General features: G+C 47.9%; 1 protein-coding gene across 6 annotated transcripts in view; it reads right to left on the reverse strand.

Moving 5' to 3' along the window:
• The window catches only part of ANK1 (ankyrin 1), a 99,506-nt gene that overhangs the window by 21,951 nt on the left and 51,136 nt on the right, over positions 1–26,419 (reverse strand). For 4 of the 6 annotated variants that reach the window (XR_014019097.1, XM_081269046.1, XM_081269047.1 and 1 more), the window contains 21 exons: positions 25,139–25,237; positions 23,130–23,228; positions 22,783–22,881; positions 21,646–21,738; positions 21,130–21,202; positions 20,356–20,379; positions 19,451–19,547; positions 18,314–18,392; positions 16,067–16,164; positions 15,753–15,977; positions 14,450–14,604; positions 13,879–14,090; positions 13,198–13,402; positions 12,709–12,805; positions 12,280–12,508; positions 11,626–11,751; positions 11,382–11,501; positions 10,047–10,125; positions 9,513–9,587; positions 7,634–7,765; positions 6,475–6,621 (listed from right to left, as the gene is read on the reverse strand). Coding sequence is in view for 5 of the 6 variants with exons in the window: in XM_081269046.1 (XP_081125172.1) it covers positions 6,475–6,621; positions 7,634–7,765; positions 9,513–9,587; positions 10,047–10,125; positions 11,382–11,501; positions 11,626–11,751; positions 12,280–12,508; positions 12,709–12,805; positions 13,198–13,402; positions 13,879–14,090; positions 14,450–14,604; positions 15,753–15,977; positions 16,067–16,164; positions 18,314–18,392; positions 19,451–19,547; positions 20,356–20,379; positions 21,130–21,202; positions 21,646–21,738; positions 22,783–22,881; positions 23,130–23,228; positions 25,139–25,237 (2,563 nt within the window). In the remaining variant the exon portion in view is untranslated. The remainder of the gene's footprint in view (positions 1–6,474; positions 6,622–7,633; positions 7,766–9,512; positions 9,588–10,046; positions 10,126–11,381; positions 11,502–11,625; positions 11,752–12,279; positions 12,509–12,708; positions 12,806–13,197; positions 13,403–13,878; positions 14,091–14,449; positions 14,605–15,752; positions 15,978–16,066; positions 16,165–18,313; positions 18,393–19,450; positions 19,548–20,355; positions 20,380–21,129; positions 21,203–21,645; positions 21,739–22,782; positions 22,882–23,129; positions 23,229–25,138; positions 25,238–26,419) is intronic. The other 2 variants (XM_081269048.1, XM_081269045.1) reach the window with 1 other exon arrangement.

Below are 26,419 nucleotides of genomic sequence, written 5' to 3' on the forward strand. Positions count from 1 at the left end.
CCTTGATATTTATCTAAAAGAACTGAAGTCAGCATATTATAGTGATATCTCCGTTCCAATATTTATAGCAGTTCAATTCACAATCGCCAAGTTACAGAACTAGCCTAGATAGCCGCCAGCAGATGAACAGATAAAGAAAATGTGGTATGTATACAGAATGAAGTTCTACTCAGCCATTAAGAAGAATGAAATTATGTCATTTGCTGGTAAATGGGTAGAACTGGAGAACATCACGTAAATGAAATGAGCCAGACTCAAGTAGTCAAGGGTCGAATGTTTTCTCTCATATGTGGAACATAGAAATAAGGAGTTTAAAAAAGGGGATCTCACAAAAATAGAAGGGATAATAGTAGAATAGAGGAAGGGGACCATAGGGAGGGAGGAGGAGAGAAAAAAAGGAAGTACTGGGGAATGAAATGGAGCAAACTGTCATGTGCACACATGAATATGTCAAAATGAAACTCAATATTATGTATAATGCACTAATAAAAATTTTAATAAAGTATATTATTTAGTTTCTAAATGTTTTTATGATTCTAAATGATTTTCCAAGTAGAATTGTATTATTGATTTCTAATTTAATTACATGCTGATCAAAAACATTGAGTTTGACTTGAATTCTTTTAGATGCATTAACACATATTTTATCTATTTTGATGTACTTATTAGCTATAACTCTTTGTAATAATACTTAAATACATCACAGTCTGCCTGGAGTGGTATTAAAACAGTTGGAATACAGCATAAGAACTTTATCAGAGTACCCTTCAGTTTTTCTGTCCTGACTTTTGTGTTATTGTTTTTGACATTTGGCTTTTACATGTGTTATAAACCCAGTGTTGTGCTTTTGTTATTTTTTTGTTCAGTGGGTTATTTTTAGAGATTTAAATAATGGGAAAATAAATCTTATGTATTTATCCTTGCAGTTAACATTTTTGGGACCTGTTCATTTCTTCATGTAGATCAATATTTCTGTCTGATACCATTTTCCTTTGGCCTGAAGGACTTTTTTTTTTTTTAAAAAAAAACATTGTTGATAGCATAGATCTCCTTGTGATCAACTATTTCTTTTTTTTTTCTTTTTTTTTTTTTTTTTGATGTCTAGAAAAGTCTTTACCTTCATTTTGAAAGTTACTTTTGCTGGGTATAGAAGTCAAGGCTATTTCCTTCTCCGTGTGTGTGTGTGTGTGTTGCTGGGGATCAAAACCAGGGTTTTGCACATACTAGGCAAATACTCTGCTACCTATCACCTCCAGAACTACTCTTTTCTTCTTTAAATATGTGGTCTATTTTGAATCCACCATCTTTTTGTGTATTGTTTCCAGTAAGACATCTGCTGTCATCCTTATTTTTGCTTCCTGTACCAAAATACCTTTCATTCTCTGTTCTTAAGGCTTTCTCTCTATCATTGGCTTTGACTAGTTTATTTACAGTGTGTCTCAGTATAGTTGCCTGCATGTTTCTTGTGCATGGGTTTCATTATACTGCTTGAATCTATGTATCATTTTCATCAAATTTGGAAAAATTTCAGCCATGAATACTCTTCCTCTTCTCTTCACTGTTGGGAACTCTAATATCTTGGGTCTCTTGAAATTGCCCCATAACTCACTGATGCATTTTTAAAAAATTCCTTTTCTTTATGTATCTCATTTTGGAGAGTTTCTGTGGCTATGTTGTGAAGTTCACTGATCTTTTCTTCTGCAAGGTCTAGGGCCGAATCCTATCCAGCATAGCTTTCATACATTCTAGTTTTATCTCCAGAAGGACAGTTTGTGTCTTTTAAAAATATCTTCTGTGTCTCTTCTGGGGTTTTTGTGAAATTCCATTATAATAAATATTTAGCATCCTTCTCTGCTTATTTTAACATCTATCAGTTCTGGGTCAGTTTCAATTGATTGCTTTTTCTCCTCATTATGGATTGTTTTCCTGCCTCTTTATATTTCTGATAATCTTTAATTGGATGCCAGACATTATGAATTTTACCTTTTTGGGAGATGGATCTTTTTCTAGTCCTATAAATATTCTTGAGCTTTGTTTTTTTATGCAGTTAATTGGAAGCAGTTTGAACCTTTTGTGTTTTCTTTCAAGATTTATTAGATGGGGACTAGGGATGCAGCTCAGAGGTAGAGCACTTACCTAGCACTCTTGAGGCCCTGGGTTCTATCTCTAGCACCAAAGAATTTATTAGGTGGAAATTTTTTCAACTATGGTTAATTATTCCCCATTTCTGAGGCAGTGTTTCTTTGCTCCCTACCAATGTCTGTGAATTATCAGTTTGACTGCACAGAACAGCTAGTTAATATTCAAATGAAACTTTTGGGGGACTTTCTGCAGATCGCCAGAGTTTTCTACCTGTGTAGCTAGTATACCACTCTAGGCCTCTGTCTTGGGAGTTCTTTGTTGCCGTGGTCTCCCTGATCTTAGGGGCGTCTCAGCTCAGGGAGTCTCCCGGGTTTCCCTGGAAACCCTTTCAAGGCAATTGGAGGACTCACCTGATTTACTTCCTATGCCTCATGAGTCTCTGTCCTTGGCTGCCTGGTATCCATTGCCTTGAAAATGATGGTTTCCTACATTTGTTTTTGTGGCTTTAAGAAGGAGGGTACGCCCAGTTCCTGTTATTCCATCTTGGCAAGAAGTGTAAACAGCACCTCAGATACTGCCAGATGGCATGTTGTCACTCCCAGGAATGTCAGAAAAACTCAAGAAGGAGGAGGAGAATGTAGCTTTGCTGGCCACAGAACACCTGAGGCTCTTCTTGGGTACCTTTTGTGAATTTTCCACCTTGAAACTTTTATGACATTCACTTAAATGGAATTTCGCCAAATGAAAATATGTGAGTGAGGAGAGCACATGCAGCCTCTGCCAGGAATCCCTGCTTGCCAGCACCCCAGAGCTTCTCTCCCCCATGACCAGTCTTTAGGTGTATGCCTGGCTCTCCCTCTGTTTCCACAGGGCCCCACCCACCTACACAGACTTAGATTTGAGGCTGGTGGGCATGACTATCAGGTTGGAGTGATGTTCAGTATGGCCCCATGCATCCTGTGAGGAACACCTCACAAGGTCAGGGTGGATCTGACTACCATCTGAGTGTCCTGAGTTTTAGAAATGTCTGTTTCCCTAGGATTCTCTTGTAGCCCTAACTCACTTGGGTCACCAGTCCATCTCTCAGTCTAGAGGCTTCTCATTTGGGGTTAAATGTTGGTGACCCCAGGTAAAAGGCCACCATACATATTGCTTAGGGCAGAGTATGGTCAGGTGACTTCTCTCAAATCATTACTCTGGTCTCTCTAACTTAGATGTAATAATTATCTTGTTACTTTAGTGTTAATAGCAAACAAAAGGGGTGGACAGGCAACCTGGCCTCAGACAGGAGCCACACTTCACTAGTCATGTTGAGAGTTGTTATTCATAAAACGTATTTTATTTTCAAGTAGACATTAATAGTTGTCCAATTCATCAAATCAAATGGAGTTGACATGGGTGTGAATTGCCCCATTTTTTTCCACCTCTCATATAAATCTGATTTTCAGGAGCATGTTATTTATTTTTTTAATAGGTAATTTTTACCTTTGTCTAGTCCATGGGCCTGGGGTAGTTCCCTCCTCTGTAGAAGAAATTAACTGGCCTTTTGACCCCTCCCCTTGGCTCCAGCCAATGCAGGTGTAGGCAGAGTCACCAGTCCAGGAGATTTCTCCTCAGTGGGTTTCCTGCTTTCCTGAATCACCTGATGTTCTCAGACTCACAGGAATACATGCAACCCATTGCTTCCCTGAGTTCCTATGGCTTCAGAAGGAGGCTCAGACAAGTAGAGAAATAAGGTGCCAAGGTGATGGTAGTACACAGAGCTGGGCTGGTACCAGAACAAGCTGTCACATGGTCCTTCCTGGGAGAGAGCCAGAGACCATGCAGAAGGGTGCTGCTTCTGCACCCTGTACCTTTGATCCCTCTTGCTTCATCTTTTCCAGACCAGAAGGGCACCCAGGTGGGAAGAGCCTTCCTGGGACAAGGGTAGAAAAAACACATAGAAGCCAATTCTTGTGCCTAGAAGGTGGAATGGACCATGCCAGGCATCTGTTTATGAGCTTGGGCTGAGGGGAGGGCCCATGCAGGGCGGAGAGCCCAGGCCTGTCAGGACACCTGCTGGAGCAGTGGGGACAGAGGGGCTGTGAGGCACTCAGGGGAGCCCAGAAGCACAGAAGCGTTTGATTTGTGACCATTTAAAATCAACAAAGCAGGAAAAGCAATCCTTTAAAAATGTTGTTAGATCATGTCACTCTTTTGCTTCAAACCCACTGGACAAAATCCAGTGTCCTGATAGTAGTCTCTAGGACTGGCCCCCTGTTGCCCCTCAGCCTCATGCCTGTCCTCTGTCTTTCTCTTTCTCTTCTGATACTTCTGTATGACATAATTCCCTCACATTATGACATCATTTGGTCCTCCCGACGGAAGACTGTGGATTTCATGAAGGTAGAGGTTTTTTTACTTGTCTATTCAAGAATTGACTTATCTCCCCTGCCTGGAACAAGGCCTGGCATGTAGTTGATGCTTGAAAAATATTAGCCAAATGGGCTGAATAACTGCAATAGAGCTCCTTCCACCAGACACAGGACGTGCAGAGACCCAGGCCACACAATGCTGCTTGGGCACTGAGGTCTCTAGGCCTGAGTCTTGTGGCCAATGGAGACTTTCCTTATTCAGACTCATGGAATTCTAATGTTCCATTAGTCCTTTAAGTAATTAACTAGGGCACAGAAAAACCAAACTCTTGCAGATTTGACTCCACTAAAGTAAAATAGCACAAGGGATATTAAGAAGCCCACTCAGGGACCAGTACCTTGTCACTTTTCTGAAATTTGCAAGATTTCTCAATTACTCTCTATTTATCCCTTTGTGGAAGAGAGCTGACCTACTTGGGAGGCCCTGCAATATTCTGGCTGAGTCTACTGCCGTGGGGACCAGCCACAATCCCTGTAGGTATAGACCATTGTCTTGGAGCATCTGAAGAGTGAGTGGAGCACACACAGTTGGCAGCCACTATGATGCATCACAGACAACACGCCATGCACACACGCACACACAGTATGTCCAGAGAGACAGCCATGAGACGCGAGGGGGTGGGCACTGGGAATCCTTTGTGACATGCATCTCTGGAGGTTGACGGCTCTCATACACCTGGCCCAGGTGGAGACAGTGGAGACAGGAAGTGCGAGAGAATGAGTGAACCAGAGGTTAGGATGAGGTCAGAGGTAGAAGAGAAAGGTGTCAGGACATGACCAATAGAAGATGAGCTCTACACTTGGTGGCCCTAGATGGCATGTTTCACAGACACAGAACATGGAGAGAGAATGGGGAAGGGCTTGGCATGCACAGGCTCTGCCTGGCAGAAGAAGGCCCTGGGTCCGGCTCAGCCCAGACTCTCTGGCCATCACTGCCAGCATGATCATTTTTTTGCACTTAAGACTAGGGTCTCAGGGAGCATTAACATTGCCATACAGCTGCACAGGGTGACATGTCTGATACTGGAAGAAGATATTTCATAGAGCTAAAATTTTTTTCAAGTTCTGTAAAGAATCTTAGGGATCTAACCCAGCTGGTTTTAAAGGCAAGGAGACACCTTGGCCACACAGGGAGTTGGCAGGAAGGACGGGACAGAACCCAGGCCTCCTGAAACAGCACACAGGACTGAGGTTGAAGTGGCTCTTCTACTCGTTGCCCACTGGCTGCAGAGGGCAGGTGAAAGGAAGGCCTGGGAGCCCCCAGGCTCTGTGCCTTCGAGCTGTGCTGGTGGCTGTTTTCACTGCTGCTTCAAAAAGAATCAGCTGCGGGATCCTAGGGCAAAGGCTGGGCCTCCAGGGCTGCCTCTCCTTGGGCTAGATCTCACTGGGGCTCCCTGCCATGTTGAACCACACCAAAAAGAGTGAAGGGAGACGGATGGAATGAGGAAAACAGAGAAGAAAGAGTTAAGGAAAGAGATAGGACTCAAGCTAAAGGAAACCACTTAGCCTCCCACGTGGCCACAGTGGGATTTCTTAAACAACATCCAGCTAATGCACACTGGACCTCGAACCAGAACCTCTGCTTTCCAACCACAGAACGTTCTAAAATAGGGACACCCATATCCCAGAGAGAGCCCAGGCCTTGTGACGAGTGACACAGAAAGTTCATGGACTGTGGAGCAAGGCTCTAACCAGGTGCTTTCCAGACTCAAGCTCTTTCCCACCACATCCAGCCTTGCTGGGACCTCTGTGCTAGTGGTGAGGCCTGCGGGACACTCCACATGTGGTTACAGAGGCAGGTGGCATGGGGCGGGGGTGTGCCCACCTGCACAGGTGTAAGCCACCTGTCTCTCTCGCTTATCTCTGTTCTCCCTGGGGGAAAAATGGTTTGGAGGGAAAAGTGTCCTGGGAAGGGGCCTTGGGAGCTGGTGCCTGGAAGGTCCAGGCCAGCAGCTGCCTCATACCAGAGGAAACTCACCATTCATCTGGGAGGGTGACAACGAGTAGTCCCGGTCCGCGTGCCGGCGGTCTGGCTTCAGATTGCGGCTCTGTCTGCCCGAGCCCTCCAACATGTTCACTATCTCACTGCGGTCAATGTTCCGCAAAGCTGTGTACAGATTCTCCACTGTCAGAAGAAAGAAGAGAAGAGGCGCCTGAGGAGCAAATTCTAATGATTCTAGAGCAGCCAGGTATTGTTTTGCAGGCCTGAAAACTGGACCAGGAGGATGATGGGAGAAGGGAGATGATCATTTTTTTTTTTCAGAAGGTGGAGGGACCCTTCTTTTGTCAGAATCAACCCAAAATGTTTTTTTTTTTCTTTTTTTTTTTTTTTTTTAATGCTACAACAGATCTTTCCCCAAAACTAGCAGTGCCCAACACACGCTTTTTTTTTTTTTTTTGCAGGGCTAGTGACAACCTCATGAAGGCTAGGCAGGTGTTCTGCCACTGAACTACATCTTCAACTCCTCAGCAAAGCATCCAAGGACTGGTGTTTTGTAATCTAAGAGGAGTACAACAAGAAAATGAGGGTAAGAATGATTGGATTCTGTCCTTTTGAAATTTTGAGCCCTTGCCTGTTGATTTGAGATGCAAATGGAAACATTCGAATTTCTCTTAGTGTTGTTGAGGACAGGAATTTGGTTGAGGATACTCTAAAAAGAGAGTGAGTCAAATCTTCCCTCCAGGTTGGACAAAGATGTGCCTGAGGACAGAACTGCTCCTTCTGGGATTTGGCCCACCCACACTCTGCTCTAAGCCAACACTCATTTGGATGAGAAGTCCAACAGGAAGACTGAAGATGAGTCAACATATATGCTGTCATCAGGGGTCCTGGGGAAATTTTTCTCTTTTATCAGGGTAGGAGAAAGACTGAGGCCAAGATTCACTGGCAATGTGTTCTAGCAGGATTGCCTGGAAGACCTTTTACTGTGAGTGGTGCGTGAGTGTGTGTGTACATGTGTGTATGTATGTGTGTGTGTGTGAGAGAGAGAGAGAGACAGAGAGACAGAGAGACAGAGAGACAGACAGAGATCACAAGGACCAGCATTAGGGGTGGAATTGGAAGGAAGAGCTACTTGGGCAAGAAGTAGGTCCTAGCAAGTCTGTGGTATGAGGCCTCCTCAGCTTGGGATACTGACTTTTTGCGTTTTCGCCTTCACGGACGATCCAGAGGTTCAACAAGGCTGTGCTCTGCTCCAACAAGGAGTTAGGGTTTTCTACACGGATCCTGTTGATGTCCTCCACACTGAACTGCAGCTCTCGGGCCAACTCTGCAAGAAAACACCAAGGGCAGCTGTGAGCACAGGGGTCAGAGCACTTTCCCTTTAGATTGGTTGTTTCTCCTCACCAGGGACCTGGTTGACACGCAGGAACCTACAGCTGCGTATGCCCAGAAAACAGGGAAGGGGAGGGGTGCTCTGGAAACAGGTGTTGAAAGAATGATCAAGCAACTAAATGAACAATGCCCTGCCTTTCAGGACTTCAGATACGAGATGATGAGAATGAGCCTCTTAGCAAGGTTAGCAGCTTCTCCGTGCACACAAGACAAGTTAGTCCTGGAACCAAGAGGGGGCTGAGGCTGCTGGCCCTACCGCAGTACTGTCTGGCCAAACTGGGAGGCTGCCCACTTTCCTCCTGGGTCCAATGGTGGCGGAAAGGCAACTCTGGAGTTGCCTTTTACACGTCTTTGGGAAAAGGTATTACTTATGTTTAAAATGAAAATAGAAGTTTTCATCTAAATGCATAGCAGTGATGTAGAATTGTAGCTCCCCCACCCTCTGATTATTTTTACTGTTATCACTCACAGTATTTATGAGGGAAAAGTGTCTCAGAGTCTGATTTCAAAGATGAGGAAGATCATAGGAAGAGTAATAATGTGAATCAGAACACATGTACACAACACACTCACACACGTATGCATACATGTGCACTCATTAATGCACACACTTATACACACATGGACACAATGCAATATACATATGCTTGCACACAAGCACATGTCACACACATATATGTGCAAATGCATGGGAACACATGGACACACATACATACACACATGCTCAAAGCAGCAGGAGTGTGACTTAAAGAATGAGCAGTCCCTGAACTTCTGAGTTCCCATGACACTGCCTTTCAGCAAGTTATTGCTGAGGCTTCTGGGTTTGTCTAAAGCACTGTGTAGGCATGTAAGGTGAGGGAGGGAGTCTAGGAGTCCATTCACATAAAAGTTTTAAAAAAGTGGTGGGGAGGGAGAATCAGATTGTAGGCCTAAGGCTGTATAAAATACAGTTTGTGGGTTGACTTCTTTTGTCCACCTGCCTCCCTTCAAATCAGATCTGTCACTGCTGTTGGCAGGCTGCAGCTATGGCCAGTTGTCAATGAGACCTGCTGAGACTGGCCTCCCCCGACCTTCCTCAGCTGAGCTGGCCTCAAAGGAAAGGCCATGCATCAAGTGGAGGAAGCCATGCACAGGCCTTTGGGAGATGTTTTGTTTGTGCATTTCTTTTGTTTATTTGATTTTTCTGGGTTCTGTCACTAGCTAATTACACAACTCTATTGAACTGGATCCCAGTTTTCCCATCTATAAAGTAAGGTGAACTAGATACAGTGTGAGATTTTTAAAAAAATTTCTTTTTAGTTGTAGATGGACACAATACCTTTATTTTTATTTATTTATCTTTATGTGATGCTGAGGATCCAATCCAGTGCCTCACACATGCTAGGCAAGTGCTCTACCGTTTAGCTACAATCCCAGCCCCATAGTGAGATCTTTTGTAAAGTCAAGAGTTGCTTCTTTTTCTCAAAGGAAAACCAGACAGAAAGGGAGGAGGAAGAGAGCACCCTGCTTTTCATTGGAACTCAGTGGTATGGCTTGGCAAAGGGATCTACCCAGATACACAAATCAGATGCACAATGGGTAATGAAGACCAGGATTGAAAATGCTTTATCCATTGCTCAGTAAAGAGAAAGGGATGTAGGGGTGAGACAAAGGCCTCTTCTGCCCCCAATTTCCCAACTCACCTGCCCAGCTGAGGCCGAGGTGTTCTGATATAATAGCCATCTTCATATCTGCTCGGTCTGTCCCACTGAGAAAACCTAAAGAGATGCATTAGATTTTATTTAGCAGCCTGAGCAGGACACAGAACTGACAGGCATGTGTATACGGTCTCTGATGGATGCCCAGGTCCCACTGTGAACCTCCGTATACACCCGTGCTGAATCTATAAGAGGTCAGGTGGAGACCCAAGTCAAAGGCTCTGCATGCTGTTGGCAGAACAGGCTGAGGAAGCAGCATGGAGGGTAGAGGCGTCACAAGCTCACTTATAACCTTTCAAAGGGAGCAAGCAGCCAGACACAATGGTGTGTGCCTGTAATCCTGGCTACTTGGGAGGCCAAGGCAGGAGGATCTTAGTGAGACCTTGTTTCAAAATTTAAAAAAGTAAAAAAAATTTTGGGCTGGGATGTTACTCAGTGGTAGAGCACCACTCAATTGCCAGTACTAAAAAAAAAATAGTTAGGGGGAGCAAAAATACATCATCACAAAGAGGTTGATACCTGGTGTTGATTCACTGAGAATGCTGTATCTCAGGGACAGGGGAGTCAAGGTCCTTCGCCTATCTTCTGCTCCGCTCCCCTGCAGAAGAAAGTCAAAGAAAGGATGCTTTGGGTTTGGGGTATACCCCCTTCTCAGAGGAGGTGACTTGAGCGTTGAGGCTGTGGTCCTGGCAGGAGTAAGTAGCTCCATTCCGTTAGAGGCTCAACAGAGTAGACGGAAGAGGTGGGAGTAAAAGAAGTTGATGAAACTTGAATACTTTATTAGGAATAATGGAAAACTTATGTAGCCCTTGTCATGCACAAGGCTGTATTTAATGCTCACACCAACCACAAACACCTATGAGATAGGTATTATTACTAACCCCATTTCATCGATGAGAAAACTGAGGCATAGAGAGGTTAAGCAGTTTTCCCAAGGCACCCAGTGTATGGGCCATGGAACCAAAGTTTGACCTTAAAACTCAGTTTTTCTTTTTGGATTCCTTTAGGTTCAACAGAATCAGCTTCTGACACTGGCTTCAGGCTTAACAATAAGAACTTGTTTGCTCAAAGATGTAGGAATTCTCTCTGGAGAGAGGTATTGGTTCACCCTCATCCCCCAAAAGAAAAAAGAATCCGATTCATGGACATATGAATGGGACCTTGCTTGATTCTAGTTTAGCATGGAAGGCTAATGATTAAAACAACAACAGCCAAACAACACCAAAAAGGAACAAGACATTCTGAGGACATGATCCCTCCGAAGTCCCTAGCATAGGTGGTGACCGTGGTGCTCTGACAGATAGGGATAAATGAACATACTTGCTGAAGACTACTTTGTTGAGCTCAAAACCCTGGGTGTTTGCAGTGGCTGAGGATACCAGGATCCCCTTCTTTGAGGGCCTAGCACCCTGGGGAAGATAAGTGAGTAAATGAAAAAGAGGCTGGAGAACAGATGTCCAGTGGCTGGGTAACCTTGAACAGCTAATTCAAAATGCACTTCAAAACCTCAGAAGCCTCAGAAAGGGAAGTTGAGGCGGACACTTGACCTTCATATCCCAGAAGGCTCAGGGCTCAAGAGTGAATAAACCCATCACCAACTGACACATTTGTTCCTCACGTCACATGACCAGAGCTGGACTGAGCTTTGCAGAGAGAGCCAGGGCATGCTTCCCCTGCCAGGTCATAGAACAAATGTCCAGAGGAGAGTAAAGGGCCCAGGTGTACCTCAGGGAATTCAAAGGCTGCGTTTCAATAGGAAGAAGCCCTAAGGAGGTGTTTATCCTGGGGTCTGTTCGGGAACTTCCTTAGGGTAACCCATCTTTGGCTAAAGGTCCTCCCCAAGTAGTGGCTCACCTTGGTGCAGGGGGGCATGGTGATGTTCAAGTGGCAGAGGATGTGCTGGGTGTCCTCATATTTCATCGCCTTGCGCAGAAATGACAAGAACCCTCCTGGTTCTCGACTGCTGTCCCTCACCTAAGTTCAAACATAAAAGAAGATTCAGCAGGCCCTTTGGTGGCCACCAGGTGGCTGGTTTAGAGATTTTTCACCTCCCAGCTTTCTAGATCCAGAGGAGAGGCCAGCAAGAGGAGGCCAGCACCTTTACAGGTATGGCCAAACGGTTCTCCCGAAATGACTGGAAGTGGAAGCTCCGCTGTTGGGCAGCTTTCTTTACAGGTACCAGGTTTCCAGAAAGTTCTGCGAAAAGGGGCATTCCTTCCAAAACCTGTAGGAAAGAAAAAGCAAATACAGCTTGTCAGGTAGAAATGCTCAGATGTCCTGCCTTGACGCTCTGGTCTTTCCCACCCCACCCGAAGTCAGGTGCATACACAGGGGGACAGCAGGCCACACAGGAGTGTGTTCTGAGAAACACCACTGTTCGTTTTGGAAAAGGCTTTATTTATAAGGTTATGATAAATGAGTCATGCTTCCTTGCCCCAAAAGATTTTACACTCTGTAGGAATTTTCTTATGCCCCTAGGCAGTTGATCTAGAACATTCCAGAACTAGGACATCACAATACAGTTTCTGAAAAAATCCTGGGTCTGTTTTTCTACCTGTCCAAAAGTGTTGAGCTCATGAGAAGTGCCAGAAAAACCTTGCTATATTTTAATTTCACCTATGATAATAATCCTTTCTGTGTACATAATACTCTCACCTGCCATTCTCATTTGAACCCATTTGAGAGTTGCCCTGGCTCCAGAGCTTTATCTTCTTATGAGAAGTGTTAGAGGCCTTCGAGGACCCTGGCATACCTCTATGTCCCTGCTCCGGGCCACCTCCACGAAGTTCTCATGCTGCTCCAGGGTCTTGTCCACTTTGTCGTCTGTCATGCAGTAGCAACGCAGCCGCCCTTCCCGGGGGTCATTCATTTTGGCAAAGATGACAAACTTGGCCATGTAGGGCACTGCGGTAAGCTCTTTGTATAACAGAGTGGCAAAGTTCACAGCCTCAGCAGTCCGAGGACAGTCCGACAGCCAAAACCTTAAAAGAGAGGGCAAGTCATGACTACCTTCCTCAATGCCCGAGGAAAACAAAGCTCCATCTCCATCTGGTCAGGCACAACCTGCAAGCCACACAGTGGTGACTCTGCCATGTCTGGTGGATGGGGGCGCTTCTGTGTGGAGGGGTAATTAAAGAGCCTCAAGATTAAGCCTGAGATGCTGGGCTGGGCCTCGTCTCACCTGGCAGAGACATTGGTGGTAAAGTTGGCACACTCGTTGGCATACACAAGCTTGGTTGTTCCCGTTATATCTTCCCACTGGGCTCGGTCAGTTCCGCCTGCAACACCAGCAGAAGTGGGGCTGGGGACACTCTTTTGGATGTGAACATGGTGCTAAGGTCCTAGTTTGTGAGGGCAGAGGTGGACTTCTGGGTGACACTTGCTTGGTCTGCAGCACTGAGCACACCTATTTTCTCACACTCTGCCCCTTTTCCTTGTGATCTGCAGTACTCGCTTCTCCTAGGGCTCAGAGGGCTCTTCCACCAGGCAATGGACTTTAATTCAGATGCCTCATCCCCCCAAGTCTTGGAAGAGCACACCACCCCCGGGGGAAGTTGACAAAACCCACCGCCACGGTTGCTGGCTTGGCATTCTCCCATCTCCCTCTGCCCTCCAGTGTGTTACAGAAGGAGCTAGTGCTGCTAGACAGGGACAAAGGGGAACCTCTCACCAATGACGCTGCAGAGCAGGCGCAGGCTGGTGGTGTCTCCCTCCCCACTGTCCCTTGGGTTGTCAGTCCAAGAAGGAGGGAGTGGGATCCGAAGCCCAATGGGACGATGGAACTTGCGGCGTCTCGGCTCCACCGTGACGATGGGGCTGAACGTGGCCTGGTTGCCCAGGAGCTTGGTGACTAGCTCATCTGGGACAGGCTGGGCCTGTGAAGTGCCAAAGGCAAGATATTCAGCCCCAGGCAGAAGAGGGGCAGGCATGACGGGAGACGGCATGGTGCCCTCTATGCACAGGGCAAAGACTCCTGGTGAGAGAGGTTGCCCCCCGCTGCTGGACCACCATCTTCATTTTGCTGAGCACAGAGCCTATCCCAGCTCTGATGTCACTGATTAGCTCTCCTTTCTGAACCTTTTTTCCTTCTGCCTCTCCTTCCCAGGGATGGCACATCTTTGCAGGAACTTTCTCCTGCTGAGCATAGACAGCCTTGCAGTTTAATGTGTGATGTGGGACTTTCTGCGACTTGACAGGCTGCGTCTGCCTCATCCCTCTCGCCCAACTTTCTAAGCTTTTAAGTCAAAAACCTAATTCTAATGGTACTGGCTGAAAGCAAGGGATGCCCCGTTTTCCCAGGGCCTTGCACTCCTTCCACCCTCCAGGACCTGGCCAGGAGGGCCTGTATCACCTGCAGAGCCAGCTTCACTTTCTTGGTGACAGCATTTGCTGGGAACGTTGCCTGCACCAGGGGCACCAGCTTGCTCTTCAGAGAGCCCCCTTCAGGGCCAATGGTGTCATAGTCCTGGCAGAGCCGCGACATGATCACAAAGTACAAGGGGAAGTCCGTGGTGATGATGCGGCAGACCCTCTTCTTCTCCAGCTCCTCTAGGCTCCCCAGCTCTGGAATTACACAGCCCGGGGCCACCATCTTGTCACACTGAGCTCAAGATCAGCCACTAACCCCGTGGCCTGAGCCTCCTTATCTACAGGACACAGGGTGTACACTCTCCCTATGACAGGCAGAGAGGTGTCCTGGAGGGAGAAGCGCCCTGGCCCAGAGGCCCAGCAGAAGAGGTGTGGCTACAAGCAGGGCACCCACTCATATGACCTGGGGACCCAGAGCTTGACTGCGTGGGGCCAATTCCTAGCCTCATGTCACTGCCCAAACTCCAGGCAGCCCTGATAGCCCACCCCAAACGTGCAGCCTCAAATTCTATCTCTCAAAGGTGAGGGATCTGGTATCCCTGGGGCTCTGTTACCTTCATCCATCCCATTGAGGATCTGTTGCAGGTAGCTTTCTGCAGAGCGGCTCTTATGTTCCTTCCACAGAGAGCCATTTTCACTCCTCAGAACCACAAGCTCACGGTCCCCACGACCATGGGAGGCAAAGTGGGGGATCTCCACAATCACAGGGCTGAGACAGGGACAGAGCAGAGGGTAGGCAAGTTGCTTTCCTGCATGTGCAGGTGGCCCGGGGGGAGGGGCAGCTCAATCCTGCCCAGAAGGAAAAAGGGGTTCCGCCGCCACAGTGGAGGCCCCTCTGGGAAGTTCTCTGGAGTGGACTAGACCTGCCTCAGGCTCCTGAGGCTCCCATGAGTCTGGAGTGACAGGTAGGGCAGGCACAGATGCAGGGACAGCAACTCTCCTGGCCTGTGTGCATGGCTGAAGCTCAGCCAAATGATCTCACCCTCAGACCTGATTATGAAAACTATGTGAATGCCAGGCATTATGGCACACACCAGTAATCCCAGCAGCTAAGGAGACTGTGAGTTCAAAGCCAGTCTCAGTGAGTCCCTAAGCAACTCAGTGAGACCCTGTCTCTAAATAAAATATAAAAAGGGCTGGGGATGTGGCTCAGTGGTCCAGTGCCCCTGAGTTTGATGCCTGGTACCAACAAAACAAAACAAAATAAAACCAACCAAACAAAATCCCCAAAACAAACAAACAAAAAACATGGGATATCCCTAGATAGGTGTCTGAGCCCTTGCATTCTCATCTATGTAATGGTCATAATGACATTTCCTTGAGGTAGGATTTTAGGCTGACATTTAAAGAGAAAAATCAATAAGAAAGCTTTGCAAATGATGATCGACAGGAGGGTGGATGGAGATGGGAAGGCCAAACCTCTCCCAACATTACAACCCTGGATGTTGTTGTCTGAAGGACAAGAAAGCTCCAAGCAGACCCTGCTTCAGAGAAGGTGAGGAATAGGCACCCGAAGTCCATTCATCCTATGGTCCTGAGGAACAATGCTGCAGGAGCTGCCTTCCAGTGCCACCATTTCAGTGCATACATAATTAAATCCTGGAGGTCCCCCAAGTAGCCCCATCTCCATTCCCTTCTCCAGTGTCCCAGTAGGATTTGAGAGTAGGAAGCACCACCAGGGCTATGGACTCCTTAGAGTGCCTGAGCAAAAGCTTCTCTGTCACGAGTTCCCGCAGCTCTGCCCTGTGGCAGAATTGTTCTAGGTGGTTGCTGCTGAGGTGGTGGCAGTGGGGTGATCAGGACGGGAACAGGTTAGGGACACGTGTTGCCCACACGTCCTGCAAAGCAGCGTCTCACCTCAGGAACTGGACCCCTGTGGGCCCCAGCGCGATGATCCTGCTGGCCAGGCCCTCCTCCTCACCCAGCGGGGGTGGCGTGCTCAACTTCTGGGGCTTGACCAGGCGACAGGTAATGCGTGTGGGTGCGGCACAGGTCCGCGGAGGGATCACCACCCTCAGGCCGTTGTGGCGACTTCCTCTCATGGAGCCTCCCCGGGCATCGACCATGAAGCTCACCAGAAACCTGGAGGCACAGGCAGATCCATGTTGGGCACCTTTGCCCCCACCCCCACCCCACGGCCAGAGTGGGTCCCAGAGTCCTGTGTCACTCACCCTGTGTGGACGGGGCTGGCCACTGGGCTGATGTTGTCTGAGGTCTCTGTGGCGGGGCTGCTGGGGATGAGTGAGTCTTCATCATATTCTTTAGATGCCTGAAGAGGAGAAAAGGGCCCCCTGTCTCCCCTGAGCCACCTGAACTCTGCTCCAGGCCACAACAGCTTTGGAGTGGCACCATGGAGAACCTGCTTTCACAGGCTCACCCACTCACTCTTTGGGGACAAGGCCTTCCTGGGGTCTAAAGGGAAGCTTTGGCTTCCTCCCCTCTTGCTGGCCTTAGCTTGGCTCCAGACCCCGGAGCAGAGTGCGGGAACAGATGGAATGAGTCCTCGCTCTTTAGTCTGGTTCTAGGTCCCCTGCCAGCTGCATACACTGCCCACCTGCCCACAGTTCCCTCCCACAGTGCCCCCATGGAGAAGCTCTGTCCAGGCAGACTGGCTTTTCCTCTAGAGTTGGCCCTGGCCCCTGCACCATCCCCTCCTACCTACTTGCCTAGTAGGCACCTGAGGTATGGCAAGTGAACACACCAAGCCTTTGGGGCTTCCTGTTGTTTTCTTCTGTGGGAGGGGGACATTCCTTACAACCAAAGGGGCCATTTGGCTGCTTTGTAACAGGTCCTTGAATACCACAATGACTCCGGAGAACAGCAGGGTCTGCACCTGGCCTCAGTGGCCTCTAGATGGATTCTCAACTCTGCTCTTATTCATCCTCCCCCTGGTCCAGAACATCCTCACCCCCGACCTTCCCTGCTCCCATCACCTATTTTTCTGCCTTTTCTCCTCTATGGAGCCGTCCTGTTGACCCCAGCCTGCCTTCTCCCCTCTCTGGAAGGGCTCACTCACAGACGCCATTAAGCACTTCACTGTTTACCCTTCCTGCACTCTGTGCTCCCTGCTCCCACGTGTATAAGTCCTCTCTTCCCAGCTGGACAGCGACTCCTGGGAGGCAGATGCTCATGGTCCTCCTCTACAGGGTATGGAGAGCCCTGGACAGGGCACTTAGTGGGAATCCAGGAAACTGCCCCTGATGAGTTATGACTCAAGCAGAGTTGAAGAGAAATGCTGGGGGTGTGGCTCAGTGGTAGGCCCTGGGTCTGAACCTTAGTACCACACACACACACACACACACACACACACAGAGAGAGAGAGATTTTAAGGGAATGAAGTGGTCAGGAAACAACAGAACCCAGGTCTACTCAGTTGGTTCTCACTGCTATCTTTAGCAGCATCCAGGGAATATGCCACTGCAGTTCTGGGGGCCATATTTGACCATTTCTCTCAAATGCCACCCAGTTATACTCATGTTGCATCACTGTGATATATAATCTGCTGCTCAACAGCCACGTGGCGGGCTTATCCCTATGCGCCACGTTTGGTCCAGGGCTATGGCTGCTGCTGTGAGACAGACACCACTTAGGGAACAGAGAAAGAAATCAACTTTAGCTAGATTCTAACAGCCATGACTGACTCAGCTATCAGGCCTTGGGACAGTGACATCCAACCTTAAACAGTGCACTATTTTCATTTCTCCCCAAGAAGTCCCCCTGTCCTAAAAAAAAAAAAAAAAAAAAAAAAAAAAACCAAAACAGTGCCAATGGCATAAAATTAAACTGCCTCCCATCCCTGCTTTTTTGGATAAATTCAGGTGGCAATCTTGGAAGTCATAAAACAGGGTACCATAATGAACAAGACCCTACACCCAAAGCAGCTCTCTGGCATGTCTTTTCTGTCTGTATTGGTATCTCTAGCTCCCAGAATTCTTTGGAGGAAGGGGAGATGGAAGCTGTCCCCTCTTACGAATGTGAGAGGAGCACAGAGTTCTGCGACTCTCCCAGAGCTTTGTGAGATGTGCAGGCTGCACTCCACCTGCCACAGGTTCCCTTCCCTGCCTGCTGCCCCAAGGTGCAGAGAGTATGTGCACAGAGGTTCAGCCATGCATGTGACTTGAGAGCCAGAACTGCTGGTGTCAGTTCTCACCCTGACTCATCATGAGACTATTCTGATGGTGTTTCCTACACCCTGGAGCTCCCTGAGCCCCGCGGTGTTCACATCTGGGATAATGAGAATGCCAAGAACACGGGCTACACAGAGCACACAAAATCACAGATCTGAAAGTGCTTTGGAAGCACAACAAGTTTTTCCATGCTAGCTCCTTTTGTCCTTCAGGTCATCTCAAAATAAGCAGTGTCCGGGGGTCATATCCTCACTCTACAAATGGGAATACAAGAGAAATGGTGCTTCTTACCTGCTCTGGCTCTTCAGATCTGATCACCACTGTCTCAGGTGTGACACAAGGAATCCTCGGGATGGCTGGAGATTCCACGCTGTGTACCAGGAACATTGGGAAATCAAAGGGCAGGTCTTTTGAAGTCACCTCCTATCTCTCCCAAGAGACTTAAATGAAAGACCTCAGTACCTTTGTAATGACTTAGCAACCCTCCCCCTCACCTCAGCCTTATTACGCCCTTGCACGTGCAATAAGATTGATTCCACAGGTTGAACAGACTTGAAGCTGTCTCCTCCCTTGTGCCCTCTGCAGAGCCTAGCTGCCCTTCATATCTCTCAGAAGGACCCTCCAGCCCCAACTCATCTGCCCTTTCTGCAGCTCTCTCTTGCCTGCTAACAGAACCCTTACTCTATCCTCACTCATACATCGATCTAAATTGTACTTGGTGTGGGTTTTGATCCCACCAAATGAATCTACATAAGGGTCCAAGTTCTGTATTTTTTTTTCTAACAGATATTTAGTAAACACCAACAGATTAAACTTCTTTACACTCTCCCTTCCTACTGTCCTGCTGTCTGGTTTTGTATAGCCATGGGAAACATCCTGGTGTTTCTAAAAACTGGTTGATTGTAAATTTATTTGCAAAACATCTCTGTGGAAAAATGGATCTGTGGTGGCCTAAGTCACAGCAGACAGAGGGAGGGCTGAGAAATGGGTTCCAGGTAGATACAGAACCTCTGTGGGCTTTCTCTAAGGTACATCACCGATGGAGAGATGAGGTCAGTGTTTGATATTAGCTTGGCAAGTTTCTAACATGAACCTTTCTCCAAGATTATTCCGAGGAGAAGCTGAGTGTGCATGAAAAGGAGAAGGGGTGTGATTATGAAGCTGTGAGTACGGGGGGAAGAAAGGTGCATGGCGAGGATGCTGGAAGTGAAGAGACCCAACTGACAGTGCACTGTGAGGGAGGCCTCTGAGTACGTGCTTGGTGGTCAAGGTGCTGGGTGCCGCAGCCTGGCCCGCCAGCCTTCCATCGTAGGCAGCACACCCAGGGCCTGTCCTTCTGACTTCTCCTCAATTTGCAATCCTACTCTGAGCTGCAGGGTTGTACCTTGACCATGCATGGTGTGACCCCTCCAGTGAGCCCTTTCTTACACTTGGTCAAACTTTGGCACAAAATCCAACAGCTCTTTCTCTTCATCCAAGTCCCTGGAATCCGGCTTCTCAGCCTTGGAGCCAACAAGTTCTTCCCCTGAAAGAACACAAGCTCAAGTGAGTGACAGGGTGGAGACCTCCTGAAAAAGTGCTTCTCTTGGTCCACCTCTTAATGCTTGCTCCTGAGGGACACAGGGAAGTCTCTGATGCTTCAAGGGGACCATTGGCTGTGATTTTGCTCAGTCTTATTCCTTCCAGCCCTGATGTATAGTGTGCAGTGGTCAGTTCCTAACTCAGTCTATGCCAGACTTTGTAGGAAAGACAACACAGCCAGAAAGAACTTCCTTAGCTTGTCATTTCCCACTGCAGATCAGACCATTTATTTTGAAGGGATGTAGGTGTGTGTGTGTGTGTGTGTGTGTGTGTGTGTGTGTGTGTGTTTATAACATGGTCCCTAAAATTTCATTATTTCTAAAGCTTCATTACAAAGAAGTTCAAGCTACTGGTGAATTAGCTGCCCACACCCCACACTGCCTCTTTGTTTCCTTCTCTTGCTTGAAGTGGACTTGGAGCCTGGGTCCTTGTCCTTGCATGTCATTGACTATCATTAGCAGTGAGTGCCCTGGCCTTGTGATCTGAAACTGACAGGATGGAATCACAACCGCTCATGCAGTGATGACCACAAACATGGTGGCATGGGCACAGACACAGAGATGGACAGGCAGGAGTCGCCCCCTTGAGGATGGAACTCCTGGGCGTAAATGTCCTGTTTTAGTCAAGCTCTGGGCTCGGACTGTGAGCCATCAGAGGATGGGAAGCGGAATGGATTAGTGGGAACTTGGGTTGATGAGGGTGAAATGCACCCTGGTGAGAAAAGACCACAGGGAACAGAAAGTGTTTCATACCCATTATAGATATGTGAGCGGTTCCTGAAAAGCAAAGAAGAGCCAAGGTGAAGGAAAGACAGCATTGAAGTCAGGTAAAGCAAGAGGCATGCTATTAAGGGGCACACAGGGAAAGATCCAGCTGTCTAATTGACAAGGTTTGTACAACCACTGAATTATAGATGGGAGGGTCTACAGAGTGAACCCAGTCCAACCCCACTATTGTGCTTCATGAGGGTTCTCTCACACTCAAGCAAGGATACGAGACTTATTTGGGGAAGGAATAATAGTAAAAGCACTGGGTAGTTCATAAAGTTGAAATGTAGTAACTTCACAGTAATGAACAGAACCTGAACCCTCCTGACCCACTATGTGATCAGAAGAGCAGCTTATTAAAATGCATTCTCATGGATTTTAAACAACTCACTTGTTATTTGTTCAAAGCACCAGGAAAGCTCCTCACAGCCCTAGAGTTGAGCTGAGTAGAATCACACTCGATTTGATACACATTCATCATATACGCAAACACACACGTACTTGTGAAGCTTCACAAAATTTTAAATGTTAATCTCTGAGATGTCAATTTTCCTCCACCTAAGACTATAGGAAAGCAGTTGTTTTGATAATAGACAACATTTGTAAAAAGTGGGCCTCCTCAGTTTCAATGCACATCTGCAGAACCCTGGGTGGCTGCAGGGGACCCTTGCCTCCTGGCCGGGGCAGGAAGCCACTCAGGGTGCTCAGCGCCCCTCTGCTCCCATTGGTCAGAGCTCACCGACCCCTCCCTGACTTTACCTTCATCTTCAGAGACATCCAGGATCTCATCCACTGTCTCAGGGTAACTCATGCGGTGCTTGTCACTGACTAACTGAAAGGAGAAGGCGGCGAGAATTCAACCCAAACAGAGCACCACCACTCTTTCACCAGCCCAGCAGTGACCTGGTCACCATGAGGGGACAGAAGAGGAGGTGATAAAGGAAGTTTGTTCCCCCCAAAGAAAACCAGACCTAGGAAGCTGAGGCCTGGTGGCATCCCAGAGAGGATAACAGGGGACCTTGCCACCTCATCCCTTCCCAAGCCCGATTCACCTCACAGTGACTCCCTTAGGTCTGGCCACAGCTCTAATTCCTCAGGCCACTAGGTGGCAGTAGAGCCCTGCTCAACTGAGGATGGAGCCTACTGGGCTACCCTTTTGGCAGGATGCTTCCTACTAGAGGCTTTGGAGAGTCACCCACAGGGCTCCCTGCCTGTCAGGCTGTGATGGGGGGGTGGTGGAGTGGGGATGGGCAGTGCCAGGAGGAGCACACATACCGCTACACTGGTTTCGTCTGTGACCACTTTGAGCACGTCTGTTACGGAAATGTAGCCCAAACGCTTGGCTATTGCCAGAGGTGTGGTTCCATTCTAGAAAAAAATGGCAGCAAGAGGGTGAGATCAGACAAGGAAGCAAGAGAGGAAGGACACTCTGCCACCTGTACAGAGTCTAAGTTCACCTCTGACTATTCAGAAGGGCTTGAGTAGACAGACTCTGCCCTGGAGCCCAAGGCAAGATGGCTCCACCAGTGGGAGAGCCGGGATGCCCCCTCAGACTAGGGCAGGGAGAGAGGAGGGCGTTGACGCCTCATGTTGTAGCATTGTGTGGGGGCTTGAAATGACAGCAAGGCAAGACTGCCAAGAGGGAACCCTCTGGTGGGAAGGGTGTCAGAAGTCACCATGTGTGATTCTGAAACAGGAGGGTACAGAGTAACACTCACTGCTTCAAAGTCTGTTCTCTGGGTGTCAATAACAGCATCACAACAATTAAAACAATCCCTGTACTTCAGTGAACTAGGCAGGCCAATCAGAAATTACAGGTCACCAGAAATAGGATAGGGACTATATTTTCTACTTTGATTTTAAGAGAAAGAGCTAAGTGAAAATCAATCGAGACTATTTTTCTTCTACGTTTTCTAGTTTCAGGACATGGCCCAGGATCCATCCAGATTTGGCCCCATCTCCAGTTACAATTTCAGGACCCACATCTGTAGTCAAAGGTCCACATGCTTTCAGAGTTGGGAGAAACCATGGAGGGAATCTAATAAAACCTCACACTGTCAGATGATAAGTTCATATTGAGCCCTGATCACTGAAGTTGCTAAGGATAACCCAAGACCCTGAAAGATCAGACACTCCACAAGACCGAACATAGCCTCACATACTTCAGAAGAGGCATCCACAAAAATGTTTAATCAAATATAAAAGGGGGAAGTAACTGCTATTTACAAGGATGAAGTTCAGTCACCAGAAGAGAAACTGATCACAATACCCTATCCCCCGGAATACCCAAAGTGCTGCAGCTCTGTCTGGGTCCCAGATGTGCACACCAACCTCTATGGCTCTGGGATGTCTCCCAGGGCTGCTGCCCAGGGAAGAACAGTTTTCTGAAATCAGGCCGGGGCGGGTACTCACCGAGCTGACCTCGTTTGGGGAAGCGCCATTTTTCAGTAGCAAAGTCACAATGTCAGTATGTCCTTGTTGGGCCGCCTGGTGCAAGGGGCTGTATCCTAGCTATAAAGTGAGGTAGACATTTTGGCAGGATCAGCTAGCTAGTAGAGAAAGAACCACCCACATACCATGGAATCCATTCACCTTCTACTTGTGACAAAAAAAGAAAAAGGATTTTCCCCCATTGCCTCCTTCAGGATCCAAGTCCAAAACTGGCAGAACCCCAAGTGTGCTCAGAGTAGGTCTGGCTCCATTCTAATTGGGCACTTAAGAAGTGCCCTTGTAGGAGTGGGGTCTAAGGCACCCTGTACCTTGGTCTTGGCATTGACATCTGCCTGGTGTTGTAGCAGAAACTTCACCAGCTTGATATTTCCATAATGACTGGCCACGTGCAGTGGAGTGTAACCCATCTGAAATGCAAGAAGTTGAGCATAGGTGACCTTCAAGGCTTCTGGGCAGACCTTAAGCCACCATGAACTGTGCATTTGATCAAATTCTTTTTAAAAGCAGGTGATTTAAAGAGAGAATGGATGGGGAATCCTTTGGAAGGTTAACAGCTGCTACGTGGTGTCCTGCTATTGCCAGCCAGATACCACTGGCCTGGGAAGGAGCAGGGTTCATCGTCAGACAAGTGAAGTCTGAGATGTTTGGAGGTGAGCCAGGCAGAGATGTCAAGTAGGTGACAGGAGGGTGGACACGGAACCCTGCCATGAAGGCTGGGCTGGGAGTCATCCTCAGCCTATGAGAGAGCTGATAGCTTTGGAGATAAATGAGTGCCTCTAAGAAAAAGTGGAGGGAGAACAGAGAGGGGCCTAAGGACTGCACCAACATTCAGAGGGAAAGTTGGAAGGGAGGCTGGAGGGACAATGGAGAGAGCTGTGCTCCAGAGTCTAAGAGGAGTCATTTTAAGAAGACAGGAACAGCAATGGGGCCCTCTGCTGAGAAGAGTGTGAAGAGCAGGACAAATGGACACATGGAGTCCTGGCTGACCCCAGTGAGAGCAGATTTATTTCATTAGAAAGGTGAACTCCCATTGTAAGATCCTCAAAGGCTGCTTGGAGTCACTGAGTTTAGTGTAATGGAATTTATAGGAAATGCTCATTTCTTGAAATAGTGGGAGTCTGGTCTAAGAAGGAGCTTATTTTCAAGGAATCTGTCCTGATGAATATTTTTTGTTTGTTTTTAGTGCTGGGAATTGAACCTAGGTTCTCATGCCTGCCAAGCACATGCTCTACCATAGAGCTCCATCCCCTGCCCCCATCGAATATTTTGGTGTCACCTCTGAGCCAAGGCCCTCTGAACTCTTTGTTCCCAAACGTACCCAGGGAGCCAGAGCCGGACTGCAGAGATCATCTTAATACAGATGCTGTGGGCAAGACCCTCATGTAGCGGGCTGGCTTGGGATCCCTGAGGCAGTTCTAACCCAAAGAATAAGGGGTTTCAGGGAAGGAACCTAAAAGACTAAACTGGGCACACAAGAGAAGCCCCAAAGATCCAATACATTCTTGGCTTTTTAAAAACAGATTCTTGTTGATGCAGGCAGGTGGGGACAAAGAGGCGGTTCCAGTTTTTTCTCAGGATGACCTCATGTTGCCTAGTGCTCCAGGAGATATCTGGAAGGGGTGGGGCTGGTGGTGGCGTCACTCTGTCCCTTCCTTTTAATACAACTGCCTTGTGATGAAAGGAGCAAAATGCACTTCTTCCAGGAAGCCTCCTCCTTCCCACCAGCTGGAAGCACCCTGGCCCTCTCGGGGCTCCCGGCTGTTCTCTCCCACCAATATCATATTTCCAGTTCCTTCCTGTCTCTTGCAATCATCTCCACACTAAACCACAAATGCCTGCAGCCCAGCTTCCAAACCACATGTGCCTTGCTCACACCATCTCAATGAGCTCCTTACACACAAAAGAGGTTCAAAGCGAGTTGAGCTGAATTCAACTAACAGCTGGAATAGAAGGGGCTGCATTTTTGAGTGACTCCAAGGAAGTCCCCCCACCCTTTGACCTTCCTCTGCAACTCATACGAGGCAGATCACCATTCAACATTCCTCGCAATTCTTGCTGCAGAAGCTCAAAGCTCCAACAAACTTTTTAAAATTCCCAAGGGGAATGTGCTATCATTAGGATGGTGTCCTTGAATTCTACTACTTCCCTGCCAGAAAGTGGCAGGGAAGAAAGTTCCACCAGATCCTTAGGATTCTGTCCCCCGGGGGAAGAGATGATTCTGAGGCATGAGGGAGGCACCCTGGGCCTGGGTCAGAGCACACAGGCTCAGCAGGGGGAGCCATGAGGACAGAAGCTAGCTCAGGGCTGCCTGCCTTACCCGGGTAGTGGAATCCACTGTGACACCGTGTTTGATGAGCACATCTGCCACTGGAACGTGGCCTTCTTGTGCTACCAGATGGAGAGGAGTGAGTCCACTCTGGAAAGAGAAAGGTGTTCATCAGCTTTGAGGCAGGAAACAATTCCAGGCTACTGTGACAGAGCACTGAGGTCTGGAAGCCTGGTTTGCAGCCATAGCCTGCTATCTGACCACCTGTTTAGCAAAACTCTTCCTGTTCTGAGCCTCAATATCCCTACCTTAAAAAATGAGATGGTTAAATGAAATCAGGAAGTGCCATTTTTTTTTTCTGTTCAGGGTAAGACTGTCAATATTTTAAATCGGTGACTTTGTAGCAAGTACCCAACTTTGTCCCTTATGGTAACAAAGCGGCTCTAGACCAACACAGAAGTGAATGGGCATGGCTGTGTTCCAATAAAGCTTTATTTACAACAAGTGGTGGGCTGGATTTGGCTCCCAGGTCATAAATGAACTTTAGAGTACCTTCCAATGGCAACACTTTCTATTTCCATGGCAAATTTTCAGAGCCTTGGTTTCCTAATTTAGAAAATAGGGATTCTATCACTGACCTATCTAGAGGGAACGTAAGGAGCATTTGAGAAAGCACAGTTCATGTAAAATCACTTTGAAAAGCACAATGTGCTCTTTAAATATAGCGTACTATTATGGGATCACAGCCAGCGCAGCACTGCAAAGAGCAGGGAGGATCTGCAAAGAGCAGGGAGGATCTGCAAAGAGCAGGGAGGATCTGCAAAGAGCTGGGAGGATCTGCAAAGAGCAGGGAGGATCTGCAAAGAGCTGGGAGGATCTGCAAAGAGCTGGGAGGATCTGCAAAGAGCAGGGAGGATCTGCAAAGAGCAGGGAGGATCTGCAAAGAGCAGGGAGGATCTGCAAAGAGCTGGGAGTGAAAAGACCACGTTCATGGACTTTTCATCACAGCTTTCTCCGGAGGGTAGTAATGAATCAGAGCTCTTGTTGTACAAAAATGTCAGAAGTCTTCTCCTTGCACCTTACCTCAATACACTCTGCTAACAGTGGGACCAACAGCTGATTCCTCTGAAGTCACCGGCAGTGGCCCCATTAGTGACTCTACCTGCCCTCCTCTGCCTTCTGCATTCCCCAAGACTGACCAGAAGCCAATGAACAGTGGCCCTCCTTGGCTGCAGGTGCCTGTGCCAATGTCACTGTGTCAACTGCTAGCCCCCCAGGCAGGTGACTGGCTCAGCTCTTGGGGTAACACCAGGAATCTGCCTTGGGAGGGTG

The sequence above is a fragment of the Spermophilus citellus genome (assembly GCF_964194105.1).
Source record: "Spermophilus citellus genome assembly, chromosome: 16".
Taxonomy (NCBI): Eukaryota; Metazoa; Chordata; class Mammalia; order Rodentia; family Sciuridae; genus Spermophilus; species Spermophilus citellus.